Genomic DNA, 26,370 nt, shown 5'->3' with positions numbered 1-26,370 from the left:
CAAGTTGCTGTTGTGCATGCAGTGGTTAACATTTAAGAAGATTATCACAGCCACTTTGCATCCAATGATATTTGAAGATTAAGTGCTGGCTTTTCCATTTTCAATCCAGGGATATTGCTGTGTCATGGCAACAGACAGATCCACAATATCTCACTATCAAGCCACTAATGATGTAGGACCTTTCATTCACACTCCATATCATCCAAGAGGGAATAGTTCACACTGTTTTATACACTTGGTACAGTACAACTGGAGTCCAGTTTATCAGCCACTGAAGTGCATCTGTAGCTAATTAACAAGGATGTTTTGAATTTGGCACAAACATTCACAATTAATAATACACAATAGATGTATTGTGTGCTCTGCAGGTCCCTGTCTGCAGAAATGCCAATTTAGGAAAAGAAAAACAGATTAACAATGATAGAATTTATTTGAAAAATTATGGCCCATGTCACTTTATACTTAACCTTTTCATTCAGAAAATGTACATTTCAGAACTTGCCATAGCAACATGGCTCTTAAAATAATTGCAAATCAGACTAGGAGAGATCATTATGATTAGTGCAAAGCAAGAGCAGAATAAAGAATGAGGAATCACAGGCTGAGTTAGCATTAGCCTCATTCACATTTCAAAATTCACCTCAGCAAAATAACTGAATATCTAAAAGAATAAAGAGCAGTACACCATTCAGCAAGAAACCTTGCCAGCCTTAGATCTCCAGTGAATATCTGGAATTCTCTCTCCTAAAAAGCAATGGATGCTGGGTCAATTGATTAGATAAGGCTGTTAAGGGATACGGAACCAAGGTGTATATATGGATTTAAAATACAGAGCGGTGATGATCTAATTTAGTAACAGTACAGATTTGTGAACACTCTTGTTCCTATATTAATCTAGGGAACAGACTCCCTCAAGAGATGGTGGAAGTAGTTCGTGTTCACAATGAAAATCAGATAGACTTCTTTCAGAAAATAAGATTTTTGAGACACAATATATGGGCAACTTGAGACACGAGATAAAAGTGTCACATGCTTGGGAGGAAGAAGGTGACTTGGATCCTATGGTCCCTGTAGTATTAGGGTCTTCAGGGTTGAAAGGGTTAATGTGTGGGACTACCACCCCTATGACGATGTAAGAGAAACACATGACTGAGAGTCGAGAAGGAGAAAGCTCATGGCTTAGACTGAGTAACACCTAGTCTTTTATATCTGTATATAGTTAAATTCATCCAATAAACTAGCTATTGTTCAGACATATCTATGCCTCTGCAATCGTTCCTTAGCCAGTTGCAACCAACATACAACATGGTCTCAGAGGTGGTATCTTACAACAATTCCCAATGCTGTCCCACCATCTGGGTTTTCCTTGTGTCATTTCTGGGCTAATTGTAGACTAATTGAGAGATATTGATCGCTGGGATTAGTCAACTTCTCTATTATTGTTGTTAGCTGCAACTACCAGGATGCTCCAGGGCAGTCAAATACTAATTTACACACACAAAGCCCCACAAACAGCAATGAGATAAATGGCCAGATCATCTGAGTGATGCCGAATACTCGCCAGGACACCGGGAGAAATCACCTGTTCTTCTTCAAAATAGCTTCATGTACAGTGAGGGCTACCTGCAGGATTGTATGGCAAATGTATTCACTTCACTGACTCTGCTTAATTCCAATTAAGGATGTGAAGAACCCAGAAGTCAACAAACAACAACTTGCTGAACTCTTTATAACAAAAAGGAACCAGGATAAGGTTCCTTGAATCAATCAGCTTCTTTCTCTATTTTATATTAGGCAGGAGGGGGAAAAAAGACAACCAAGTCTAAAGATTCCGACTATAGATCAGTCACAGAAAAACATTGCCATTATCAAAGACCAATTAATAAGAGGAACACATAAGATCTCCCAGCTTCTCCTGTTTAATTGATTCATCTTTTCTCCTCAGACATCTTCTGCAGTTGCAAAATTGATATTAGTTTTAAGTTCAAAATTAACTTGTTTAAATCATGCATACAGACAATGCCCTATTAGATTTGTTTGTTGATGTCGTGAAACCGTAGGCAACTTAGCAGTAAACGGAATTTCAACAATACTAAGATCAATTTAATTAAAAGGTTTAACAGATCTAATGGCCCAGGTATGAATACAGTTCAAACATTCCCGGAGTTTGAACCTCACTAACTGTAGGTCTCCCAAACACAGCTGTGTCTCTGGGTTCAGCTTATTGACATCACATCATTGTGAGCACCTGGCAAGATTACTGTTTTCTGTTGGACCCTCACTCATTAACAGGTAGGGACACATGTCTTGATACAGGTCCTAAAGGCCTGCAGCAACTTATTAGTTTCTTTTAATAGTGGTCGCTGAGTCAGTGGCAGAAGCCTGAGAAAGTACTTGGCAGCAGCGGCAGGACATCCCATCATCCCGTTTCAAAGAGGGGTGGTGGGGTGGAGGGTGAGGAGGAGGGTGAGGAGGAGGGTGGGCTGGAGGGTGGAGTGGAGAGTGCGAGTGAAGGGTGGGGTGGAGGGTGGGGAGGAGGGCGGGCTGGAGGGTGGGGTGGAGAGGGCAAGTGAAGGGTGGGGTGGAGGGTGGGGAGAAGGGTGAGGTGGAGGGTGGGGCACTGTAGAAATCCACAGGTATGTTAACCAGGGATGTGAATTTGAAGAGTGTGGTCCAGTTGAACACGAAGCACAAGTGAATGGGAACAGGGGAGGGTGTTAGAAGAGGAGAAACAGACAGCTGACCAGAGAGTCAGAGTATATCTGTCCACAGTCAATGACCAGGGTCCTAATCTTTGAGGCCCAGCTTTTAAATGAAAGGTGCCTCTGGGCATGAACCACCCAGAAGTGTGCTGAACATACCAAGAGTTGGCTTTGCTGAATCGGTAGCATTTCTGCTTAAAGTCAGAAGGTTGTGGGTTCAAACCTCAACATGGGGTTTGATTTTACGGGCGTGTTTTCGGTGAGGGGGGGCACATAAAATATGATGGGTGATTAGCCCACTGCCTTCCCACCCACCCCCAACCTAGTCCCCATAGAACAGTAAGTAAAATTAGCAGCGCACCCACCATTTAAAAAAAAAAATTAACGGCCAATTGAGCTTATTAACAAGCCAATGAACTTGAATATTATGCTGCCAACGCCATAATACAGTTGGCGTGGGCAGGTGGGTGAATTTTTTTAAACACAACTGATTAAAAGGCAGTATGGAAGGTGGAGTTCATCCTTCGAGGGTGCCCTGTGCCTCCTGCACACCCACAGGGTACCAAATCTCTTCTTCGTCCTAAAAGTCCAGGGCTTACCTTAGTCTGAGACTCATTACTCTCCTTTCTGGGACTGTGTGCAGTCCTGGCAACGCCCACTACTGAGTTCTGGCACTGCTGGGACTGCTACAGCTTCTGACCAATCAGATTGGCTGGCAGCTTTCAAGAGCGGGACTTCCTCCCATTGAGGGGAGGACATCCCACTCGGTGCTTGTTTTGGCCGCCGGCAGTGTGTTATTGCTGTGGGGCGGCCTTTACTAAGCTGGTCGGTTTGAAACTGATTTTTGTAAGGGGGGTGGGCAAGGAATACGCCCACACCCACCTCCACCTCCCACTCCCATAAAATTGAGCCCATGGAGCTGAGCATATAGTCTAGGAGGTCATTTCACTGTAACACTGAGTGCAAACTGCATTATTGGATGGGATCTTAAATCGACACCCCTTCTGCCTGTTCAGGTCAATGCAAAAGATCCCTTAGCACTGTCAAATGAAGAATAGTGTGCCCTGGGCAATCTTTATCTCTCAGCCAACATTATTAAAAACAGTAAGGTAAAGGCAAAATACTGCGGATGCAGGAAATCTGAAACAAAAACAAAGAATGCTGGAAAAACTCAGCAGGTCTGACAGCATCTGTGGAGAGAAAGACAGAGTTAACGCTTCAAGTCCGTATGACTCTTCTTGAAGAGGCAATTCATTCCCACTTCTTGAAGAAGAGCCATACAGACTCTAAACGTTAACTCTGTCTTTCTCTCCACAGATGCTGTCAGACCTGCTGAGTTTTTCCAGCATTTTTTGTTTTTGCATCATTAAAGGGCATCCAACAGAGGGCGCTGGTGAAAAGTAACTGAAGCATTCTGGGAGAAGTCAGCGCAGTCACCACGACTCAGGAGGGAATCGAGGAGAAGGACTCTTGCACTCAACATTTGAAAAAGAGCGTGGATCTTGAAGGCAGGTCAGTTGAAAAAGAACGTGGAGATTGAAAATAAAAGGAGGGGAAGCTGAAGAGGAGCGGCCAGCCTGTGAGCGGACAGTGGGCGAGTGGCCCAGTGAAGGAGTGGAGCTTTGAGGCTTTGGCTCGAGAGGCTTCAGCGAGCAGAGGCTGAGGACGAGCTTGCTCCCAGTGGGGTAGGGCCAGGTAAAGTCCTTTAAGTGAATTAGGAGTAGGTAATGGAGGCAGCAGTTGGGGCAGTCGAGTGCTCCAAATGCAGCATTTGGGAAGTCATGGACAGCACAATTGTCCCTGATGACTACACCTGCAAAAGGTGCATCCAGCTGCAGCTCCTGAGAAGCCGAGTTAGGGAACTGGGGCTGGAGCTGGATGAACTTCGGATCATACGGGAGGCAGAGGCAGTAATAGACAGGAGTTTCAGGGAGACAGTCACCCCTAAAAGTCAGGAGGCAGGCAGCTGGGTGAATGTCAGGAGAGGGAAGGGGAATAGACAGAAAGAGCAGAGCACCCCTGTGGCCGTTCCCATCAACAATAGGTATACCGTTTTGGATACTGTTGGTGGGGACGACCTACCAGGGACAAGTTGTAGTGGTCGTGTCTCTGGCACCGAGGCTGGACCCTCAGCTCAGAAAGGAGGGAGGGAAAAGAGGAGAGCAGTAATGATAGGGGATTCGATAGTTAGGGGGACAGATAGGAGGTTCTGTGGGAGAGATCGAGAATCCCGGATGGTCTGTTGCCTCCCTGGTGCCAGGGTCTGCGATATTTCGGATCGAGTTCTCAGTATTCCCAGGAGGGAGGGTGAGCAGCCAGATGTCGTGGTCCATGTAGGGACCAATGACATGGATAGGAAGGAGGAGGAGGTCCTGCAAAGAGAGTTTAGGGAGTTAGGTGCTAAGTTGAAGGACAGGACCTCCAGGGTTACCATCTCAGGAGTGCTACCCGTGCCACGTGCTAGTGAGGCTAGAAATTGGAGGATAATGCAGCTAAATACGTGGCTAAGGAGATGGTGCAGGAGAGAGGGCTTCATGTTTCTTGACAATTGGGCTCTGTTCCAGGGAAGGTGGGACCTGTTCCGACGGGATGGTTTGCACCTGAACTGGAGGGGGACTAACATCCTTGTGGGTGGGTTTGCTAGTGCTGCTCCGGGGCGTTTAAACTAGATTTGCAGGGGGACGGGAACCAGAGTGTTAGAGCTGATAGTGAGGTGGAGGAGGATAAAAGTCAAGCGAGGAATGCATGTATAGACAGAAATCAAGGGTCCATACGTGATAGAAATGTTCTCAGGTGTATCTATTTCAATGCAAGGAGTATTGTCGGAAAGGCAGATGAGCTTAGGGCGTGGATTGGCACGTGGGATTACGACATTATTGCTATTAGTGAGACTTGGTTGCAGGAGGGGCAGGACTGGCAGCTCAATGTTCCGGGGTTCCGTTGTTTCAGACGTGATAGAGTGGGAGGGATGAAAGGGGGAGGAGTGGCATTACTAGTCAGGGAAAATATCACAGCTGTGCGTAAGCAGGACAGCCCGGAGGGCTTGTTTACAGAGGCCATATGGGTGGAGCTGAGGAATGGGAAAGGTGTGACCACACTAATAGGGTTGTATTATAGACCACCCAATAGTCAGAGAGAATTGGAGGAGCAAATCTGTAAAGAGATAGCAAACCGATGTAAGAAACAGAAAGTTGTGATAGTAGGAGATTTTAACTTTCCACATATTGACTGGGACTCCCATACTGTAAAAGGGCTGGATGGCTTGGAGTTTGTCAAATGTGTTCAGGAAAGTTTTCTAAATCAATATATAGAGGTACCAATGAGAGAGGATGCAATACTTGATCTCCTATTAGGGAACCAGACAGGTCAGGTGACAGAAGTATGTGTAGGCGAACATTTTGGGTCCAGTGACCACAATGTCATTAGTTTTAAGCTAATTATGGATAAGGATAGGTCTGGTCCTTGAGTTGAGATTCTAAATTGGAGAAAGGCCAATTTTGTGGAAATGAGAAAGGATCTAGGAAGAGTGGATTGGCATAAGTTGTTTTCTGACAAGGATGTGTTCAGTAAGTGGAAGGCATTCAAGGGCGAAATTTTGAGAGTGCACAGTTTGCATGTTCCTGTCAGGATTAAAGGCAAAGTTAACAGGCAGAGGGAACCTTGGTTTTCAAGGGATATTGGCAATCTGCTTAAGAAGAAGAGAGAGGTGCATAGCAGGTATAGGCAACAAGAAGCAAATGAGGTACTTGTAGAGTATAGAAAATGTAAGAAAATACTAAAAAAGGAAATCAGGAAGGCAAAAAGAAGACATGAGGTTGCTTTGGCAGATAATGTGAAGGTAAACCCGAAGGGTTTCTACAAGTATATGAAGAGTAAAAGGATAGTAAGGGACACAATTGGTCCCCTTGAAGATCAGAGTGGTCGTCTATGTGTGGAGCCTCACAAGATGGGGGAGATCTTAAACAGTTTGTTTGCATCAGTATTTACTCAGGAAACTGGCATAGTGTATAAGGAAGGAAGGGAAACAAGCAGTAGTTTCATGGAACATATAGAGATTAAAGAGGAGGAGGTGCTTGCTGCCTTACAGCGAATAAAGGTAGATAAATCCCCCGGGCCTGACATGATATTCCCTCGGACCTTGAGGGAGACTAGTGTAGAAATTGCAGGGGCCCTGGCAGAGATATTTAAAATGTCCTTAGCCACGGGTGAGGTGCCAGAGGATTGGAGGGTAGCTCATGTTGTTCCGTTGTTTAAAAAAGGCTCCAAAAGTAAACCAGGTAATTACAGGCCAATGAGCCTGACGTCAGTAGTAGGTAAATTATTGGAAGGTGTTCTGAGAGATCGGATATATAATTATTTGGACAGCCAAGGGCTGATTAAGGAGAGTCAGCATGGCTTTGTGCGTGGTAGGCCGTGTTTAACAAACCTTGTAGGACTTTTTGAGGAGGTTACCAAGAAAGTAGATGAAGGAAAGGCTGTGGATGATGTCTACATGGACTTTAGTAAGGCCTTTGACAAGGTCCCACATGGGAGGTTAGTTCAGAAGGTTCAGACACTTGGTATCCATGGGGAGGTTGTAAACTGGATTCAAAATTGGCTGTGTGGGAGAAGACAGAGAGTGATAGTGGATGATTGCTTCTCAGACTGGAGGTCTGTAACTAGTGGTGTGCCTCAGGGATCTGTACTGGGACCATTGTTGTTTGTTGTCTATATCAATGATTTGGATGATAATGTGGCGAATTGGATCAGCAAGTTTGCTGATGACACTAAGATTGGAGGCATTGTGGACAGCGAGGAAGGCTTTCAAAGCTTGCAGAGAGATCTGGACCAACTGGAAAAATGGGCCAGAAAATGGCACATGGAATTTAATGCGGAAAAGTGTGAGGTGTTACATTTTGGAAAGTCAAACCAAGGTAGGACATACACAGTAAATGGTAGGGCACTGAGGAGTGCGGAGGAACAAAGGGATCTGGGAGCTCAGATACATAATTCCCTGAAAGTGGCATCACAGGTAGACAAGGTTGTAAAGAAAGCTTTTGGCATACTGGCCTTCATAAATCAAAGTATTGAATATAGGAGTTGGGATGTTATGGTGAGGTTGTATAAGACATTGGTGAGGCCAACTTTGGAGTATTATGTACAGTTCTGGTCGCCTAACTACAGGAAGGATATCAGTAAGATTGAGAGAGTGCAGAGAAGATTTACTAGGATGTTGCTGGGTCTTAAGGAGTTGAGTTACAGGGAAAGATTAAACAAGTTAGGACTTTATTCTTTGGAGTGTAGAAGAATGAGGGGAGATATGATAGAAGTTTACAAAATTATGAGGGGTATAGACAGAGTAAATGCGAGTAGGCTCTTTCCACTTAGATTAGGAGAAATAAACACAAGAAGACATGGCTTTAGGGTGAAAGGGGAAAGGTTTAGGGGGAACATTAGGGGGAACTTCTTCACTCAGAGAGTGGTGAGAGTGTGGAACGAGCTACCATCTGACGTGGTAAATGCGGGCTCACTCTTAAGTTTTAAGAATAAATTAGATAGATACATGGATGGGAGAGGCCTGAAGGGTTATGGACTAGGTGCAGGTCAATGGGACTAGCGGAATAATATTTCGGCACAGACTAGAAGGGCCGAATGGCCTGTTTTCTGTGCTGTAGTATTCTATGGTTCTATGGTTCTAAAACAGATGGGCCCAGATCTTTGGGTCTCCGGACGGTCATACGTGGAGGTCCCCTCCAAGATACGCTTAGGGACCCCTAGGAAATTTCCATGCAAGGACTCTGCAGGAATTGTCCGGGAAGTTTGGACTTCTATTGGGCAATTACCCTACGTCTGGCATCTCTGACACTAAATTAAAATTGGAGACTTCGGATGGTTCCAACTTATTTAGCAGGATAGTTATCCAGGAAAAGTTAGAAAGATTAAAACAAGGTCTGACTCCTGGGTAACTATAATACTGACCGCCTCGATCCCAAAATGGACCCCCCAACAACCTCCCCCCCATCCCCAACCCAACCCAACCACCTGACTACCCTCCTGACGTGGCTTAGGTTGGCTTCCCCTGACACTCCTACACTCCAAGGGAAGGACTCCTGAAACTAGTGTGCTGTAAATTTTCAGCAGGTCCAGTGCAGAAGTCCGGGCGAGAAATGTAGAGCTCCAGTGTAGGGTAAGTAAATAGGAGCGCACACAAGATTCAGCCCATTATCTGATCATTCATTTGCTGTTTGTGGGACTTGCTGACCTGTTCTAAGGCGCTGTATAAATGTAGGTTCTTTCCACTTTCTCTATTACATGGTGGATATGAGGAGGAAACCTAAAGTCCCTCAGTTATTCTAACACATAAGTAGAGCCATATTCTGAAGTATGGTGGGAGTTCCACTATGTAACATATCGTGGTACAAATCCAGCATAAAAGATTCAAAATCACCAATAAACACCAACAAAAGGTATTGTAGAATTGCAAATGGAAATCAAACTTTCATTTCTCAGTGTCTGCCTAGTTTAAATGGGAGCTTCCTGTGTACACTGCTCTCCTGCAGAAAACCCACACCTTCTCCTATTCCCCATGCCATCATGCCCTGGAACCGGCAATATACAGGGTCTTAAAGGTACTTAAGACTTGCCTCAATATTTCAGAACTATTACCTATTTATTGAACAACGCACCCCCATTGAAGCATAAAATGATATCGTGCAAAAGAAGGCTGTTCAGCCCATCGTAGCTGTGCCAGCTCTTTGGTAAAACCATCCAACTAGTCCCAGTGTCCCTGTTCTTTCCTGTAGCCCGGCAATTTTTTTCTTCAAGTACGCCTTTGAATTGGCAATTTATTCCCACTTACACTGGCTTGCTGGGCAGAGTTTTATGTGCCCGCTGGCGTTGGGCATGATCGGTGGCCTGAATGGACAATATGGCGTGATCGGTTTTATGATAGCAGGAAACCAGTTTGCGATCGCCTGGTGGGTTGCGTTTCCCATCATCGGATGTCAGGAACCTCATTGTAATACATCAGCACATCATTGTCAGGCCAGCCCACCGGAATCGTCTCCCCTGCTGGATCGTCCGTCCATGTTGGCGGGAAAGCACGCTGATGTGTTTCACAACAACACATAAAAGGTGTGCACTTGGCGGCCTACACCTGAAGGGGAACCCGGAGGTGAGTACACAGTAATGTTGTGCAGTGCTCACCAGGGTTGCCTGTTGGATTTCAAGCTTGATGGCCTTCAGGGGTTAAGGGTTAAGAGCAGCCCAGCCGTTCATGTGACTGGTGGCTTGAGGGGGTGGGGGGGGGTGGGTTCAAGGGTAGCCCTGCCTTTGAATATAGTGCACAAGCTTTCGGGGTGGGGGAGGCACGATGGGCGAGGGAAGTGACCAGGCATTCAGGAAACCTGTAGAAAGTGACCTTTCCTCTGCAGCTGAGACAGTTCAGGCCCAGCCACGTTGATATGATTGGAGCCAGGCTCCTAGCTTCTCTGCCCACTCAGGCAACGCAAGGACATCAAAGTGCCACCAAGTTCCCCAGAGCTTCCCCCCGTCCCATCCCAGCACTGACTGCAAACTCATGAGCATTTTAGTGGACTGCAGAATAGTTGGACAACTGCACACGTTGTACAATCTCCTCGCTAAAGCTGGCCATGGAGCAGTCACTGCTGGAGGTGCTCACAGCCCCTTGAAATGTCAGCATCCCCGTTTGGACCAGTTTCCCCCATGGTTCAAGCTAACAGGGCAGCCAAGCTGCACATTAATCTCTGGCCATCCAAGTGGTGGCCAGCACTCTACAGGAAGTGTTAAGGGGCCATCACACTTAACCAGGACAGGTTCTTAGTACACCCATGCTAACCGCATGTCTATCTTTCATCCTGCAGGAGGAGTACATCAGGATCATGGAGCCTGGCGAACTAGCTGTATGCCTGCTGGCCTACAGAGCGCGAAGACGATGGAGAGAGCGAGTGACTGAGCCTCCTGGCTGCACAGAGACAGGATTAGCAACCTCAGGAAGAAGGGGTGGCTGGGGCTCCCACACACGCTGCCCAAGAGCCGCAGCAAGCTGTTGTAGGCCAGTGCCTAGTGACACCCAGGGTCTATAGATGTTGCTTTTCATTCCTGCAGACGACCGAGAGCCAGTGTCGCTGAAGATTGTGCATGTCTAGGGAGCTGGTCGGTCACATCTGCCAGCTACTGCAGGATTTGGCATTACGGGGACATGGAGGGCATCCACTGCCAGTGTCTGTGAAAGTGATCATGGTGCTCAACTTCTACGCCAGTGGCTCCTTTCAGGGCTCCACAGGTGACCTCTGTGGGATTTAACAATCCTCCACCTACAAATGCATCCATGAGGTCACGGATGCCATCTTTGCGAAGGCACACAACTTTGTGCATTTTGCCTGGGACCAGGACAGCCAGGATGCAAGAGCAATTGGATTCACCCAGGTCTCGGGTTTCCCACAGCTGCAGTGAGCCATCGACTGCACTCATGTGGCGCTCAGATCTCCGTCACAACACACGGTCAACTATGTCAACCGCAAGAGATTCCATTCACTGAATGTGCAGCTGGTGTGCGACCACCACAAACGCATCCTGCAGGTGCACGTACAGTTTCTAGAGAGTGTGCACGATGCCTACATCCTCAGTTGGTCACAGGTCCCTGGAGTCTTCCAGGGTCCACAGAGGCTGCAGGGTTGGCTCCTCGGGTACAAAGGGCTACCCGCAGAGGCCGTGGCTGATGATGCCTATGAGGCGGCCTCAGACTGCAGCAGAGCGACACTGTAATGAGGCTCTTGCTGCAATTCACAACTTGGTGGAGCAGACCATTGGGATGCTGAAAATGAGGTTCCGATGCCTGGACCAGTCTGGTGGAGCCCTGCAATATAGTCTACAGAGGGTGTCACGCATCGTTGTCATCTGCCCTTTGCAACCTGACACTCCAATGGGGAGACGAGCTGGCTGAGGAGGAGACGGAGGAGCTGCACATCTCCTTCGATGAGGAGGACACCGACTGGGATGAGGGTGAGGAGGTTCTCGGAGGTGACGATGATGGGGATGAGGCCGTCATGCTGGCTAGATGAGGCAGGCGCGCTCGGGAAGCCCTCATAACTGCTAGATTTGTGGAGGATGATGACAACATGCAGTGAGGTAACTCCATAGATCCTCACATCACATCTGTGAACGTTTGACTCCAGTCTGGCTTATGGCAGCGTGAATACCCTCTGCGAGAATGCTCCTGTCATGGAGAAGCAGTGGAGGCCCTAATAGTCGCTTGATTGCAGGAGGATTATGATGATATGCAGTGAGAACACTCCATAAATCTTCACATAGCCTCTGAGAATGTCCGACTCCTGTCTGGCTGAGGGCAGCTCACTTGCGCTCCATGATCAGGGTCATATCAGAGACACAGCCATGAAACTTTAGAAACATCTGATCCTTTGTCTGCCTTCAGCACCTGACCCCTTCAGGAGCACAGCGTCACTGGTCACAGATGCTGAAGAGATGGGGGTCAGCCCCTCCTTGAAGGTGCTGAGAGCACACAAAGAAATGAGAGAACTCTGTGGCGCCTGCCCACTACATTCTGGCAGCAATGATTGCACTGCCGAGGTGCAGGCATCAGTAATGTTTCCAGGGAGTTTGAGGCTGGACCATCACTTTGGTCTGAAGGCTGCACAGAGCACAGGGAAGAGGCTCTGGACTGAGACACCTGCCTTTATCTTGTGCAGAAAGGTTTCACATCTGAGTGACACGAACACTGCTCATCAGAACAAGGAGCCACAGGCAGGGAGACATCCTTGGGAGTTTAAAAGCAAAATACTGTGGATGCTGGAAATCCGAAACAAAAACCGAAAATGCTGGAAAACCTCAGCAGGTCTGACAGCATCTGTGGAGAGAGAAAAACAGAGCTACGTTTCGAGTCCATATTGCTCTGAGGAAGAGCCAGCTCTGAAGATGAGTCATATGGACTCCAAACATAACCCTTGTTTCTCTCTCCACAGATGCTGTTAGACCTGCTGATTTTTTCCAGCATTTCCTATTCTTGGGAGTTTATTAACAATAGTGAACAGTATGTGCAAGTGGTTAACACCCGTGCCCAGGCTGTTAACTTAACTTTTCTACTACATCCTGGTGCTCGCCGGACATCCACAGCACAGGTGGAGGCAGCCTGCTGAATGTGATGCCCCGTCTGTGATGACTTTGGCAGGTGTCGTCTGGAGGGCTGAGACTTGGAGGGCCCCGGCCTGCTTTCTGGGTCCTGCTGTGTGGGAGTGGCACCTCCGTCGGCCTGTGGAGCTGGAGCTGCTGAGGTCATAAGGAGGGGAGAGGAGGATGGGCTGGACACTCTCGGGGTCACCTGGATGGATGGGCCTGGAGTTTGCACCTGCTGATCCTCCTCCCTTTGGGTGCCCGAGGGCCCCAGGCTGACTTCTTGAGGAGCAGGGGAAGCTGGAGTGTGATCGAGCTGCCTGGCACCCCTCACATGTAAACTGTTGGAGGCCAATCAGCGATGGAGTTGAGCTTGCTCAGCAGTGCAGGAGCGAAGTCCTGGACCAAGGTCTCCATGGCAGCTGCCATCCTACCAGTGCTGACCTCGGTGCGTTGCAATACCAGCGCTATCACCTCAGCCTGAAGGCAGACAGACTCCTCCATCGTGCCTTGCAATCTGAGGAGTGCAGCGGACATCCCTTCCTGATGTTTAAGAACCTGTCTTTGCAGCTCCAGCAACTGTGACATGACCGAGTCCAGAGGCTCGTCATATACTCGGACTCAGCAATGTTCTGGCCTTCAGCAGTCCTCCGAGTGCCAGAAATCTGGGAATTCCCTGCCTCCACCTGCTGTGGATCAGATAGTGCGATGTGCTCACCAGATTGTGATCCCGGGGCTATTTTAAAGCCATGTTCCACTGAGGTGTGTGCCTCTGCACTGGTGAAGGGTGTGGGTGAGCGCTGTGATGGGACTTCAGGGAGGGTGCTTTCAGGTTCCTCTTCAGAGGTTTCTTCAGGGTTTGATTGGAGGCCCTGGGTCATGCTATCGGCATGTTTGGCAGATGTGTCAGAAAGCAAGTGGAGATAATTAGTGCATGGCAGTGGCCTGTGAAACAGGACACATCATTCACAGCATGGTTGACTGAATGATGTTGCACTGCTGGACCCTCACTTGGTAGAGCATCGCCAACCTCACTGTCAACACAGCGCCCGTCCAGATCCTCGCCAGCCAGCTGGATGGCTCTGTTTTTAAAGTCCGTGAGGACCTTGATTTTGGGCATTCTGCCACCGGTCTGCGACATCTCCGTTGTTGTGTGTCAGCTTGTCCTGCATGGATAGAGATGAAGAAAGTGTAAGCAGGCCGACTGTCAGGCCAGATGATAAGTATGCCGGCCTGTGTAGGTGGAGAGTGGTCCCATGGACGGGATGAGAACAATGATGGTGTGTGTGAAAGAGTGAATGGTGATGTTCCTTGAACTGGCAGTGAGTGAGGGCCCTGTGGAGGTGTGATGGGTTTGTGAGTGTGTGAGTTGAGAGTGTGAGAAGAGTGACTTACCCTGGCGGAACGGAGGAGATCATTCATCCTTTTGCGGCTCTGGGTGGCTGTCCTCTTCTAAAGAGCGTTGGGGCTGACCACTGCTGCCACCACCTCCCAAGTCGGGTTAGTGCTGTTGCTGACCATCCTGCGGCCAGAGCTGGGGTAGAGGACATCCCGGCGGGCCTGCATGGCATCAAAAATGCACTTGACGGATACATCGCTGAACCTGGGAGCTGCAGTCCTCTTCAGCTTCAGGGCCATGTCTTCCGTGTGGCAGTGGTGGTCTGGAAGCACTGAGATGTGTGCTTGTGGCTGGACTTTAAATATGGCGGCAGGCGTGATGCAGCAGAGGGGTGATGGTGGGCGGGCAAATGAGAGCCCACCTGCCATGGAAACAGCGTGTTTCCTGAGAGTGCATAAATAATAAGGCGGGTTTGGGACGATACGGCATGAAAACCTGCCATCGCAGCCGGCGGGTAACAGATCGTTTTACCCGCCTGCTACCATACTTAGTGCAAATCTGGGACAATTCCGCCCTCTGTGTGTAAAAAAACTCCTTGTGTTGCCGCTGGTTTTTTGCTAGTCATCTTAAACTTATGTGTCCCCTGATCAGCGACCCCCCTGCCACTGGAGGTTTCTCTCTTTATTTACACTATCAAAACTCTTCAAGATTTTGAATAACTTTATCAAATCTCCTCTTAACCTTCCTTCCCCTAAGAAGAACACCCCAGCTTCTTCAGTCTCTCAAGATACTTGAAGTCTCTCCTCCGCGGTACCAACTGGGTAATTGTCTTCCGCCAGGCTTCTCTCAGGCCTTGACATTCTTCCTAAAGTGTGGTGCACAGAGTTGAATAAATACTCCAGCCGAGGCCCAAAAGGTTACTTATAAACGTTCAGCATCACTTTCTTGTTTTTTCACTCTGCCTCTATTAATAAAGCCAAGGATCTGATCTGCTTTTTAACAGCCTGCTTAACTTGTCCTGCTACCTACACAGATTTGAGTACATACATTCCTCTCTCCGTTCCTGCACCACCTTTAAAATTGTATAATTTACTTTCTACTGTCTCTTGTCATTCTTCCTACCAAAATGAATCACTTCACACTTCTCAAATTGAATTTCATCTGCCATGTGTCTGCCCATTTCACCAGTTTGTCTAGGTCCTCCCGAAATCTTTTACCCTCCTGATTATTTACTATATATGCAAGTTTTTTGTCATCTGCAAACTTTGAAATTATGCCCTGTGTACACAAATAGAAGCCATTAATAATGTATATATAATGTCCCATAGCATTAAACCTCCTACACTAGGTATCTAAGGGAAACTCGTCTTTCCCCAGTGAGAGAGAATAAGGGATATCAAATGCCTTCTATCAAGAACCTGGTATGAAATCAAACCAAATCAAAGGACAGTTAGCATTTACATAGCGCCTTTAACATAATACAATAGCACAAGGTGCCTCACAGGACTGTTATAAAAAAGAATAGAAGGTGGTTACAGAGATAGGGAAGGACAAGGCCAAGGCCAGGGAGTGATTCAAGTATAAGGATGAGAATTTTTAAATCTCAAAAATGGAGCTTAGACTGGCAATGCATTAAGTGTGTAGTTTATCAGCTGGACCAGATTCCAGAATGCTTTATACTTTATTTGATATTCTGACTTTATGATTACAGTATTTAATGTATGCTGACTTGGTTCTATTGAGGGAGTTATAATGGACAGAGACTGTCACCCAGCTTCTGCTCCTTGACCAGCAGAGATATCGTTCAGTTAAAGACACAGCGTTTGCAAATGATGCACTTCTCAATCAGCACAGCTCAGCAGAACACATTTTCCCTCCTCCATTGACAGACTTTAGGAGTCACACAAGGAGCATATAACAGAGGAAGTACTCTAAATTGGTCTTCCACAGTGACAAAATCACAAGAAATGCACATCATCCTAACCTGTGACATATAAGTGAGGCTTATTGGAATAAGTGAAGAAAGAATGTTCACTACAGTGTCTTCATACTCCAGTAATTGGATTTGATCAATGCTAAGTTCAAACAGAAGAGGGTTCTATTGTATTGTATAATGTATTCAGAAGATCATATTCTTCATGCTCTGGCTGCAGACATTACATTAATATCAGTCCCGTTACAGTCACAGCCTCAGACCTGATATGCTGTCAGTATCAATTGTACTAATAATATTACTGCCTATTCACGGAAGTTTTGACAGATTAAAAGGTGCGATTCTAGAAGACAAAATAGGCACAATCTGAAAAAAATGGAGCTCACTTGTTAAACTCAATTTATGACACAATGAACAGAATAAGTCGCTTCCAAGTTTCGATTCTCACTCTGTGTGCTGATGGAGGTGGCAGGTGAGAGTGCAGAGGAACAGAAGCTTCTTTCTCCTGTACCATGTGTCAGTATCAGGCACTGCGTCAGTCACAGCACAGGCCGAACAGATAGTAATGATGCTTCTGCTCCTCCCTAACAACATAATTTAATCTTAATCTCAGGAAGTGCAACCCAAGGACTGTACCACACAAAAACTTCATCGCCTTTCAATCACTAAAATTTACTTGTTTTAAAACAAAACATAGAAATTGCAGTTCGGCCTTTTGATCCTTTAAGCCACAATTAAATTTAATGTAGAATAGTTAATCCATTAAACTGGATCTTTGAAGAAGATGTTATTGTGACAATAATGACCAGCGTGCTTGACTGCTCAGTGTCAACAATGGAAGATAAATTCAGTTGTTAAACTGAACGGTTAACAACTGACGGACCAACACAAACAACGTGGGGCAGAATTTTCGGGGTTGGCAGGTGGTCGCGGTCAGTGGGCCGGGAGTGGCCAGGGAATGGAGCGCCTACCACGATCGACTCCTGGCTGTGATTTCACTCCCCTGGCCGGCGTGAAAGGTGCGCTGAAAGGCTCAGCGCTGCCGGGGCGGGGGTGGGAAGAGGGTGGGCACTGAAGTCAGCGTGGGCACAGAGGAGTGTGGAATGAACGCTCCCTGAAGGCAGAGAGCTGCCTCAGGGAGCTGACGAATTTAAAATCAATAAAAGCAACTTAAAATCGGGAAAAAATTTCCAAACGTCAGAATGAGACACCTCAACATAAGGATGGTGGCAATTTTTTCAAAAGATTTTAATCTTTTTTTAAATTAATCATGGAAACCTTATCCCACCATTGGATGATGTTTCTTCAAAATTCCAAAGGCTGCCTGGCCGATTCGCCTGCCTGCCAACTGTAACGTTAGCCATTGCTGCTTTAATGGCCTTAATAGGCCTCTTAATTGTCAGCGGGCATGCTGCTGACTCTTGAGCGCGCTCACCGGCCAAAATCTTGCACAAGTGCGCGATGACATCGGGATACTCACCTGATGTCATTGTGCGTTATTTCACACTCGAGTGAGTGTCTCTGGCATGCGCCCGCACAGCGAGTGGAAAATCCTACCCATGGCGTTAATCGGAATCTTTCTATCTGTGTGCAGATATGTATTGGGATGACTCTGTGGCATACTTTCTGGTATCCCGCTTGGTACCTTGTACACCATCCTCCACACTGGATATCTTGTATACCATCCCCTCACTCAGTTCCTTGTCTACCATCCCCCATACTTGGTACATTATCTACCATCCACTACACTTGGTACATTGTCTACCACCCCCCCACACTTGGTACCTTGCCTACCATCCCCCCACTTGGTATCTTTTCTACCATCCCCCACACTCGGTACATTGTCTACCATCACCCACACTTGGAACCTTGTCTACCACCCCTCCGCATGCAGTACATTGTCTAGCATCCCCCACACTCGGTACGTTGTCCACCATCCCCCACACTCGGTATCTTGTATACCATCCCCCACACTGGAGATCTTGTATACCATCCCCACACTCGGTACATTGTCTACCATCTCCACACTCGGTACCTTGTCTACCATTCCCACACTTGGTACACTGTTTACCATTCCCCGCACTTGGTACATTGTTTACCATCCCCCACACTTGGTACCTTGTCTACCACCACCCCCCCCACACTCAGTACCTTGTCTACCATCCCCCCTACTTGGTGTCTTGTCTACCAACCCCCACACTCAGTATCTTGTCAGCCAACCCCCACACTCGGTATCTTGTCAGCCAACCCCCACACTTGTACCTTTTCTACCATCCCCCACACTCGGTACCTTGCCTCAGTGGCACTGCTACAACATAGGAAATCACCGCCATAATCACGTACCCTTCCATACCATTGTTTCAATGCCTTATATAACCACATCATCCAGGATTACACAGTTAAATGTTATATTCCTGGATTAGTAATGTGACTGACTAGATGGTACATTGACAATATAGAACAAGGTTGTTCAAACAAGGTTGTTGGCCAGCATTCAGCACACCAAAGGATTCTATCTGGCCCATGGACCAATGTTCAAAATACAGGTAAGCGGAAGTGACAGATTCTGCAAGGAGCTGCTCCTCCAATCACAGGCTGTTTCGCTCCCGCGTTTGCATTTGCATGAGCAAAAACAGCCTGTGATTGGAGGAGCAGTGGGAAGGTGAGTGACAGTGCTCAGCCTGAGGCCTGAACGCCAGAGCAGCAGCGGTGAGTACGCTGGTGGGTTGTGGGGGGAAGAAGAGAGGCTGCAAGGGAGAAGCTACCTAACAGAGGGATGGGGGGGGTGGGGGGTAGGGAAGAGATAGGCTGCAGCTGGGGTGGGGAAGAGAGATTGTGAAGTCATGTTATGAAGAGGTTGTTTGGCCACATTATGAAGGCACCTTCCTTGGCTCTCAAGTCCTGGAGTGGGACTTGAACCCTCTGTGAGCTTCTGGCCCAGAGGTAGGGATGCTACCACTGCAACACAAGACCTCCCCTTTCAGAATGGTTTCCTCATTCATTTCACCAAGTCAGGAGTAACAAGGCCAATTATAGCACACTTGTTCTAGCTGAGCTAAGGTCACCCAGTCAGCACTTGAATTTGGAATCTTTCTGGTCCACATGCGTTAGCTCCACACGTTGCAGTGCCTTTAGCTTTCAACCTTCAAGGAAGTTTTTTCGGTACTGCCTTGGGAATATATGCATGGCATGGAGTAATGCATTAAATACATAAAATGAGTGCTCTATTACACAGAATATGACAGCATGATAAGAGTCTAGGTGAAGTTTTACTGAAAAAACACTTAGGCGATATCTGGATGCTTGTCCTTTTTGTTGAACTCAGCGTCTAAATTTTGTCTGACTCTGATTTCAACATGGCAGAATAATATAGTCTGTTTTTCCAGATCTTTGAAAACTTGAACATATGGTGCAAAACTAGTGACTAATGCTGTGGGATGGATGGGGGAGAAATCGCTGTTGTTGTTAACAAAGAACTATTTCAACATAGTTATACTGTGAAATTTATCACCATTTGGGCTCCTGTGACCATTTATTTATCTATTTTCCTGATTAACACCTAGATATGCTGTCTTAAAGAAGCAGAGAGGTTTAGGGAAGGAATTCCAAAGTAAGCGCTTTGGGGAGGAGTTGATCTGATCTGTCTCCTGAAAGCCATCAGTATGGGCTGTTCCCAGGGACGTACACCAAGACAAACATCAACTGTGGCTGGAGGATCATCAGCTCGGTAAAAGACACTCTTTGGTTGTCCTGAAACTTGCTGGTCTTCCATTGCAAAGAGATGCCCTAGACCGAGTGTTGCAGACTGACACATTCCAAGGTCCAGGACTACTTGTTGAGGGACACCCTAAAGATTGGAGCAGCCACCACAGAGGCACAATGGGGACAGGTCACTGTCTAAGGCCTTTTAGTCATAGTGCACCAAGGGGCTGGAGATTTTATAGAACCCCTTGGGCTGTATGACTCACACTGAATATGAATACAAAAATATTGAAATTGCATTGAGGCACCTCAGAGAGAAACACGGTGTATGAAGGAGAATTGAATTCTATTGCACTTTCTGTAATTTTTCAATTTGAAATGTTTTGTCCCAGGCTGTATGCCTGACATGGAATGTATATTGTGAATATGAAGGAATTACAATTAGTACAGAGGCACCTAGGACTGGAACATATGGAGAGTCAGGTTCTATGGCACTTTCTGTAATTTTCATGTTGAAATGTTTTGTAATGTACTTTTACACATTTTATGAATAAAGTATATTTTTGGAAAAAAATTGCTTGGTTGTGTAGGCACAGGTAAATGAGAGGTCATTAAATGCATGATGGGCAATTGTTTTAGTTGTGTCAGGTCATTTAGGAATCACCCTGGTTTGGTGACTACAATGCCAGATATCTCACTAAATCAGTGTTCAATATTGTGACGAGAAAGCAAGCTAATAAATTAGTCTTCTCATTTGAAGCTTGTTCATCAAAGTGCACATTTTTTGCTGTTTAAGGAATAGCAAGAGAAAGTTCTAATGCTTCATCTTTCCAAAATATGCTCACCGGCACCGTGAGTGAGAAAAATATTGAAACATGGCTCCTTACACGAAGGCTGGATGCCCTGATATAGAACTTTGTTATAAACTCAGGCTGCTGCTTAACTGAAAGTGGTCATGCTTGAATTAAGTGTCTTTTGATATCATTTTGTCAGTAATGGTGAACAGAAAAGCAGGGAATTTATTCTCATTCCCATAATGTGTGTGTGAACACCTTGGTCAATATTTCTATTCACTACAATTGATAGGAGGCAGTAACGGTCAGTAGGTGAGAAATTAAGCCCCGTCTTAGACCATGAAAAAAAGTAATGAGGTTTGTTACAGTGAGAACAAATGGAATCCTTTTAAACTAGACAGCAGGCAGCATGAAACACACCGTGAATCATTCACGCATTCAGCAATTGTACTGTGTTCATTTCAGACCGAAAAAGGTCTTAATTTTTTTTGGGAACATTTTAACTTGTCAAATTGAGAGGCAACTACGCAAGGGAATGGATATTTTATTTTAAAAGTCCAGTGTCAATATTGAGCACAGGTATTGTATGGTCAGGTGCATATTAAAGTCCTTCACAGTTTTCCCAAACGGTGCTACTGAGTACCAATTTTAGAGGGGCAGCCAACTCTCTGCAAGTTAAATGGCCAACTGATTGTAAAATTGCAGGCTGTAATACTGAGGTCTTGTGACTAACAGTCACTTGGTAGTACAGAACTTGAAGATTGCTGAAAAGAGAGACATGTTGTCAAAGCTTTTATCTTGCACTCATCAGGACAAATTCAAGAATACCAAACTTCAAGCACTCAACAATTTACACTACAGGAGAAAATGGTGCTGATTGGTTGGCAAGTCGACACCGATCGGCTGAGGCATTACCATGGAGAAAGAAACAGGGAACTACAGCTCAAGTTACCAGTCTTGTGAGTACCCAAACTCTGTTCATGTAGGTCTTTAACAGCCAACTGCAAGAGGAAACTTTCAGCTCATCAGCTTGGGTGGGATTTGGATCATGCACGCATGTGCACACACGCAGAGTTGGAAAGGCAACTTGCTAACTCATAGACCCACTGATTCCTTCCAGTAACGCGCATTTAAATGATGGGATCTCAACAGACTCAGACAAATTCAATTACAATAATTTATAAAATGTGACTGAGTAATTGTAATAGGAGTTAATATCAAAAATTGAAAACCTTACCTTCCAGTCAGGGGGTAACTGTGCACCAAAGCCTAGGGCTGGAAACATCTTATCACTATAGCATGGAGGAAAGATGAAAGAGAAAAAAACAATTGGTTTCTTCCTTCAATAAAATCAAGATTTCTAACAGCTCTTTTCAACAGCAATTATTTAAGAAGAGCTACACATTGAATATTTTAATTGCCAGAACAATTACTAACTTTAAAGTACAACAGGGCTGTTGTACAAAATTCTGACAAAGCCTCATACTCATGTCAAACGATTTTTAATGGGGCAAAGAAGTGTACAGAAAAGTACAGTTTGTCTCCTTTATCTGCCACTGATCTTTTCAGCAACTAAAACAATTCAAAAAATGTCAAATATCTTTCATGAATTAGTGAGGGGAAAAGTCTATTTAGCAAATATACACATAGGGTTGAATTATAGTTCCAAAGTTCCCGATCGAACGTATAGAAATACTGCCCCAGGCAAATAAAAATCTCAAAGCAGGAGTCAAAATGTCTGTAGCCTTTAACTTACATTAGAATACTTACACTTAAAAAGAACAATCTTACGCAAACAATTGGAGGGCTTTTTGCGATAGATGGCTTCCATAAAGGTAAATTCCTGTAGTTTTACTGATAGGCAAGAGTTTTAATATAGACATCAAGGATCGACTAATAAAATTATTTTATGGAAGTGGTGATCCATTGACACCCAGTTAAGATAGAAGTATTAATGCCTGTGCTAATAACTGATGAAGAAATATTATGAAAGCATCAAATATTTGGTCACCATCATCAGCATCAGTAATATCTATAACAATATTAAAACATGTTTTTTCTGTGCCGACTGTTTTGATTGGACTGTTTAAGACTGCGTCTGTTGGTGGGCTTCTTTGATGGACTGTATGTGGAGGAACATAAGGCGCGAAGAGGACTGGAGCACATGGCACACATGTGGTTGCCAATGATTGGTGTCAGTGGGGACAGTGGTAGCAGGATGGGGAGTTGGTGGAGGACAAAAACAGTGGATGGCAAGGGGAGCCTAACAACAAAGTTACCCTTATATGGAGATATTTGTTTCCGTGAGGGATGGGATGGATGGGATTGATAGGAGGATTGGGGATGGCAAGAATGGGATGGGGCTGGCATGAGAAGGATTGAATGGCATGGAATGGAGTTAGCATGGGAGGGAGGGGATGGCTGGGAGGAGTGGATGAGATTCTATTTTATTCTTTCATGGCATGTGGCATCGCTGGCAAGGCCAGCAATTGTTGCCCATCTTAATTGCCCTTGAAATGAGTGGCTTGCTCAAACATTTCAGAGGGCAGTTAAGAGTCAACCACATTGCGGTGCATCTGGAGTCACATGTAGGCCAGACCTGGTAAGGACAGCAGATTTCCTTCCCTAAAGGACATTGGTGAGCCAGATGATTTTTTTTGACAATCGACAACAATTTCATGGTCACTATTACTGAGACTAGCTATTTAATTCCAGATTTTATTAATTGAATTTAAATTCCACCAGCTGCCATGGTGGGATTTGAAGCCATGACGATAGAATTGGGTTAAGTATGGCAAAATGGTTGGGACAATTCTTTGTTACATCCTATTATTCAAAAGCTATTCTTTGTGCTAAAAATGAAGTTTCGCTAGATTTGAATGAAAAAGTTTCAGCAAAACTGTGTGGTAAATTAAATGAACATACCAGTGTTGATTCTATAGATAAAGAAGGTGATAACAGTCTGTATACTCTAGAGTTTCTACACAGGTTAACTTCAAAGGGCATGACACTGCACAAGCTCAGAGCCAAGGAAGGAGCAGTTATAATGTTGCTGTGAAACTTGAAACTTAAACAAGGACTTTATCGTAGAACAAGATTAGTAGTTAGGGAGCTGTTTTCTTCGATGGTAGATGCTGAAATCATAACAGGCAGTTTTCAAGGAAATAGAGTGTTTATTCCTGAAATAATATTGAGTCCATCAGATGTAAACCTGCTTTTACAACTCAGGAGAACACAATTCCCAATTAAACTTGCATATACTATGACTTTAAACAAGTCAAAAGGTCAGACTCTTAACAGGAGTTCTATTTATATTCCTAGGCCCATTTTTACACATGAGCAGCTTTATGCAGCTTTTTTCAGAGTGAGAAGTCTTGATTCTGTTTTGGTGAAATAATAATTAGAAATCCTGTATTTAGAGAAGTACATTTGCAACAAAGATACTAATCTGACCGCAAACATTTTGTAGGTCTCTGCTAGCTTACTATATTTAATATATTTCCTGCTATCTCACTGCTTACTTATTTGTGCTACACATGTATGATTCATTTCTTAATAAAGGAAGAAAAATACTGAAACCCCTCCTTCCAGTTTGGCCTTCATGACATACCGTAGTTATAAATTAATCTTCTTGGGGCTAAAGAAAAATCAGTTGAAATTGTAAAATGACTTTGCTCATATGAAATTATTCCTTATGATTTTTTGCTACCACCAAGGAACAAAGAGCGATGGCTACCATGGAGCACTGACAAGTAAGGTTTGTTCACATTGTCATAACACTGAATAGAAGCTCAAAAATAAATGAGCAGCAGTTACTATAGAAACAGTCATGTGGCTACCAGGGGCCAATGAACCATGAGTGACTTTGTTTATTAAGATTCTAAATTAAAAGAAAATATTGGTTCCCCCTCCTCAGGGTTTATGTTTGGCAGGAATTTGTTCAGAACTTCTCCCATTCCGGTTGCAACTTTGGCGGAAACCCCTTTCCCATGTGCAAATGGGATTTCCGATGAACTTCCCCCGAAGGTGCGGCAACAGAAGCCCCGAGGAAATTCCCGGAGAATCTATTCACGATCTTGGCGATACATTTTTGAAGGGGAATCCTTTTTGGAGTTGGAAGAAAAAGTCAGTTGAAGCTGCTCCACAGCATCAATGCCACTGTGGCATGATTCATGGCTGGCAGGGACCAATGGTATAATTACACGTGCAATTACCTAGAAATTACCCATGGAAACAGGCCTTTGGCCCCACATGTCCAGATTTGGTGTTTCTCCTGTATATGATCCATAGTCCTAATCCCATGTTCTCGCCCTGCTCCCAAATGTCCTTAGCCTCTGACACTTCTTTGAGTGTCAGTCATGGTTCATTTTGTAGCATCCTCACCTCTGAGTCAAAGGAATCAATGGGGGGATTTTACACCGGTGGGACTTTATGGTCCCACCGAAGTCAATGGACTTTTGAATGATTCACCGCATTTTACAGCCCCGGCCTCACCGTGATGGGGCCGTAAAATTCCACCCTAAGATTCAAATCCCACTCCAGGACCTGAGCAGAAAAGTCAAGTGATTTTCTTCAAGTCAATAAAGAAAGAAACAAATACTTGCATTTATATAGCATTTTTTATGCCCCAGGATGCTCCAAAGTACTTTACAGCCAATGAAGAGCCTTCAAATGTAGTAGTTACTGTTATAATGTAGGAAACACGGCAACCAATTTGTGTACAGCAAGCTCCAATGAAAAGCATTGTGATAATGAGCAGTGAATCTGCTTCTGTGATGTTGGTTGGGTTATAAATATTGGCCAGGTCACCAGGGATAACTCCCCTGCTCTTCTTCAAAATAGTGCCATGGGATCTTTTAGGTTTATTTGAGAGAGTAGGCGGGGCTGCGCTTTAATGTCACACTCAAAAGAGGACATTGCCAACAGCACAGTAGTCCATTAGTACTGCACTGGAGTGTCAGCCTTGATTTTATTCCATTAATCTATTCCTAGATATTGACACAGTTTTGCTTCAAATACCAACCTCAGTTGTATATCCCACTGCCTCATGGCCATCTGTGTGCATGGGCAGGATTTTTAGTTCGATGGGCCCGAGAGCGGCCAGGGAACGGACTGCCGCCCGCAATTGGCCCCCGACTGCGATTTCATGCTGGCTTGCCAATTAACGGCCAGCCAGCGTGAAACGTGTGCTGAAATGTTCAGCGTGGGGGCGGGAGGAGGGCAGGTGCTGACGTAAACGTGGGCGCGGGGGAGCGTGGAATGAAAGCCCCCTGAAGGCAGAGAGCTGCCTCAGGGAGCTGAAGATTTTAAAAGCAATCAAATAAAGATTTTAAAATCCAGAAAAAAATGTCCACGCATCAGGATCAGTCACCTGATCATATAAAGGATGAAGAGTCCATCCAAACATCTTTTTTTTTTTCACTTAATAACGAAAACCTCATCCTGCCCTTGGATGAGGTTTCATCAAAAATACAAAGTCAGTTTGGCAGATTCGCCCGTCTGCCAACCATAAGGTTGGACGGACCACAAAAAAAATCGAGGACAATTGGAACTTTAATGGGCTTAATTGCCCTCTTAATTGTCAGCGGGCGCGCTTCCGACTTTTGCGCGTGCCTGCTGACCGAAATATCGCATGAGCGCGGGATGACATTGGGATGCTTGCCCGGCATCATCATGCGCTAATTTATGCTTGAGCGGACCTGGTGCCCGCCCGCATGCCGAGCTAAAAATTCTGCCCTATGGGTTTCTCCTGTTGTCTGGCCTAAATCTTTC

The 26,370-nt window shown here is 45.5% G+C and overlaps 1 protein-coding gene across 2 annotated transcripts in view; it reads right to left on the bottom strand.

Annotated features, from left to right (window-relative positions):
• The window catches only part of cpne2 (copine II), a 269,036-nt gene that overhangs the window by 72,713 nt on the left and 169,953 nt on the right, over nucleotides 1-26,370 (bottom strand). For both annotated transcript variants that reach the window (XM_078544157.1, XM_078544158.1), the window contains exon 12: nucleotides 21,836-21,890. In XM_078544157.1, coding sequence (XP_078400283.1) covers nucleotides 21,836-21,890 — 55 coding nt within the window. The remainder of the gene's footprint in view (nucleotides 1-21,835; nucleotides 21,891-26,370) is intronic.

This window comes from Cetorhinus maximus, chromosome 6 (genome assembly GCF_964194155.1).
Source record: "Cetorhinus maximus chromosome 6, sCetMax3.hap1.1, whole genome shotgun sequence".
NCBI lineage: Eukaryota > Metazoa > Chordata > Chondrichthyes > Lamniformes > Cetorhinidae > Cetorhinus > Cetorhinus maximus.
This window is presented reverse-complemented; position numbering and strand designations above follow the sequence as displayed.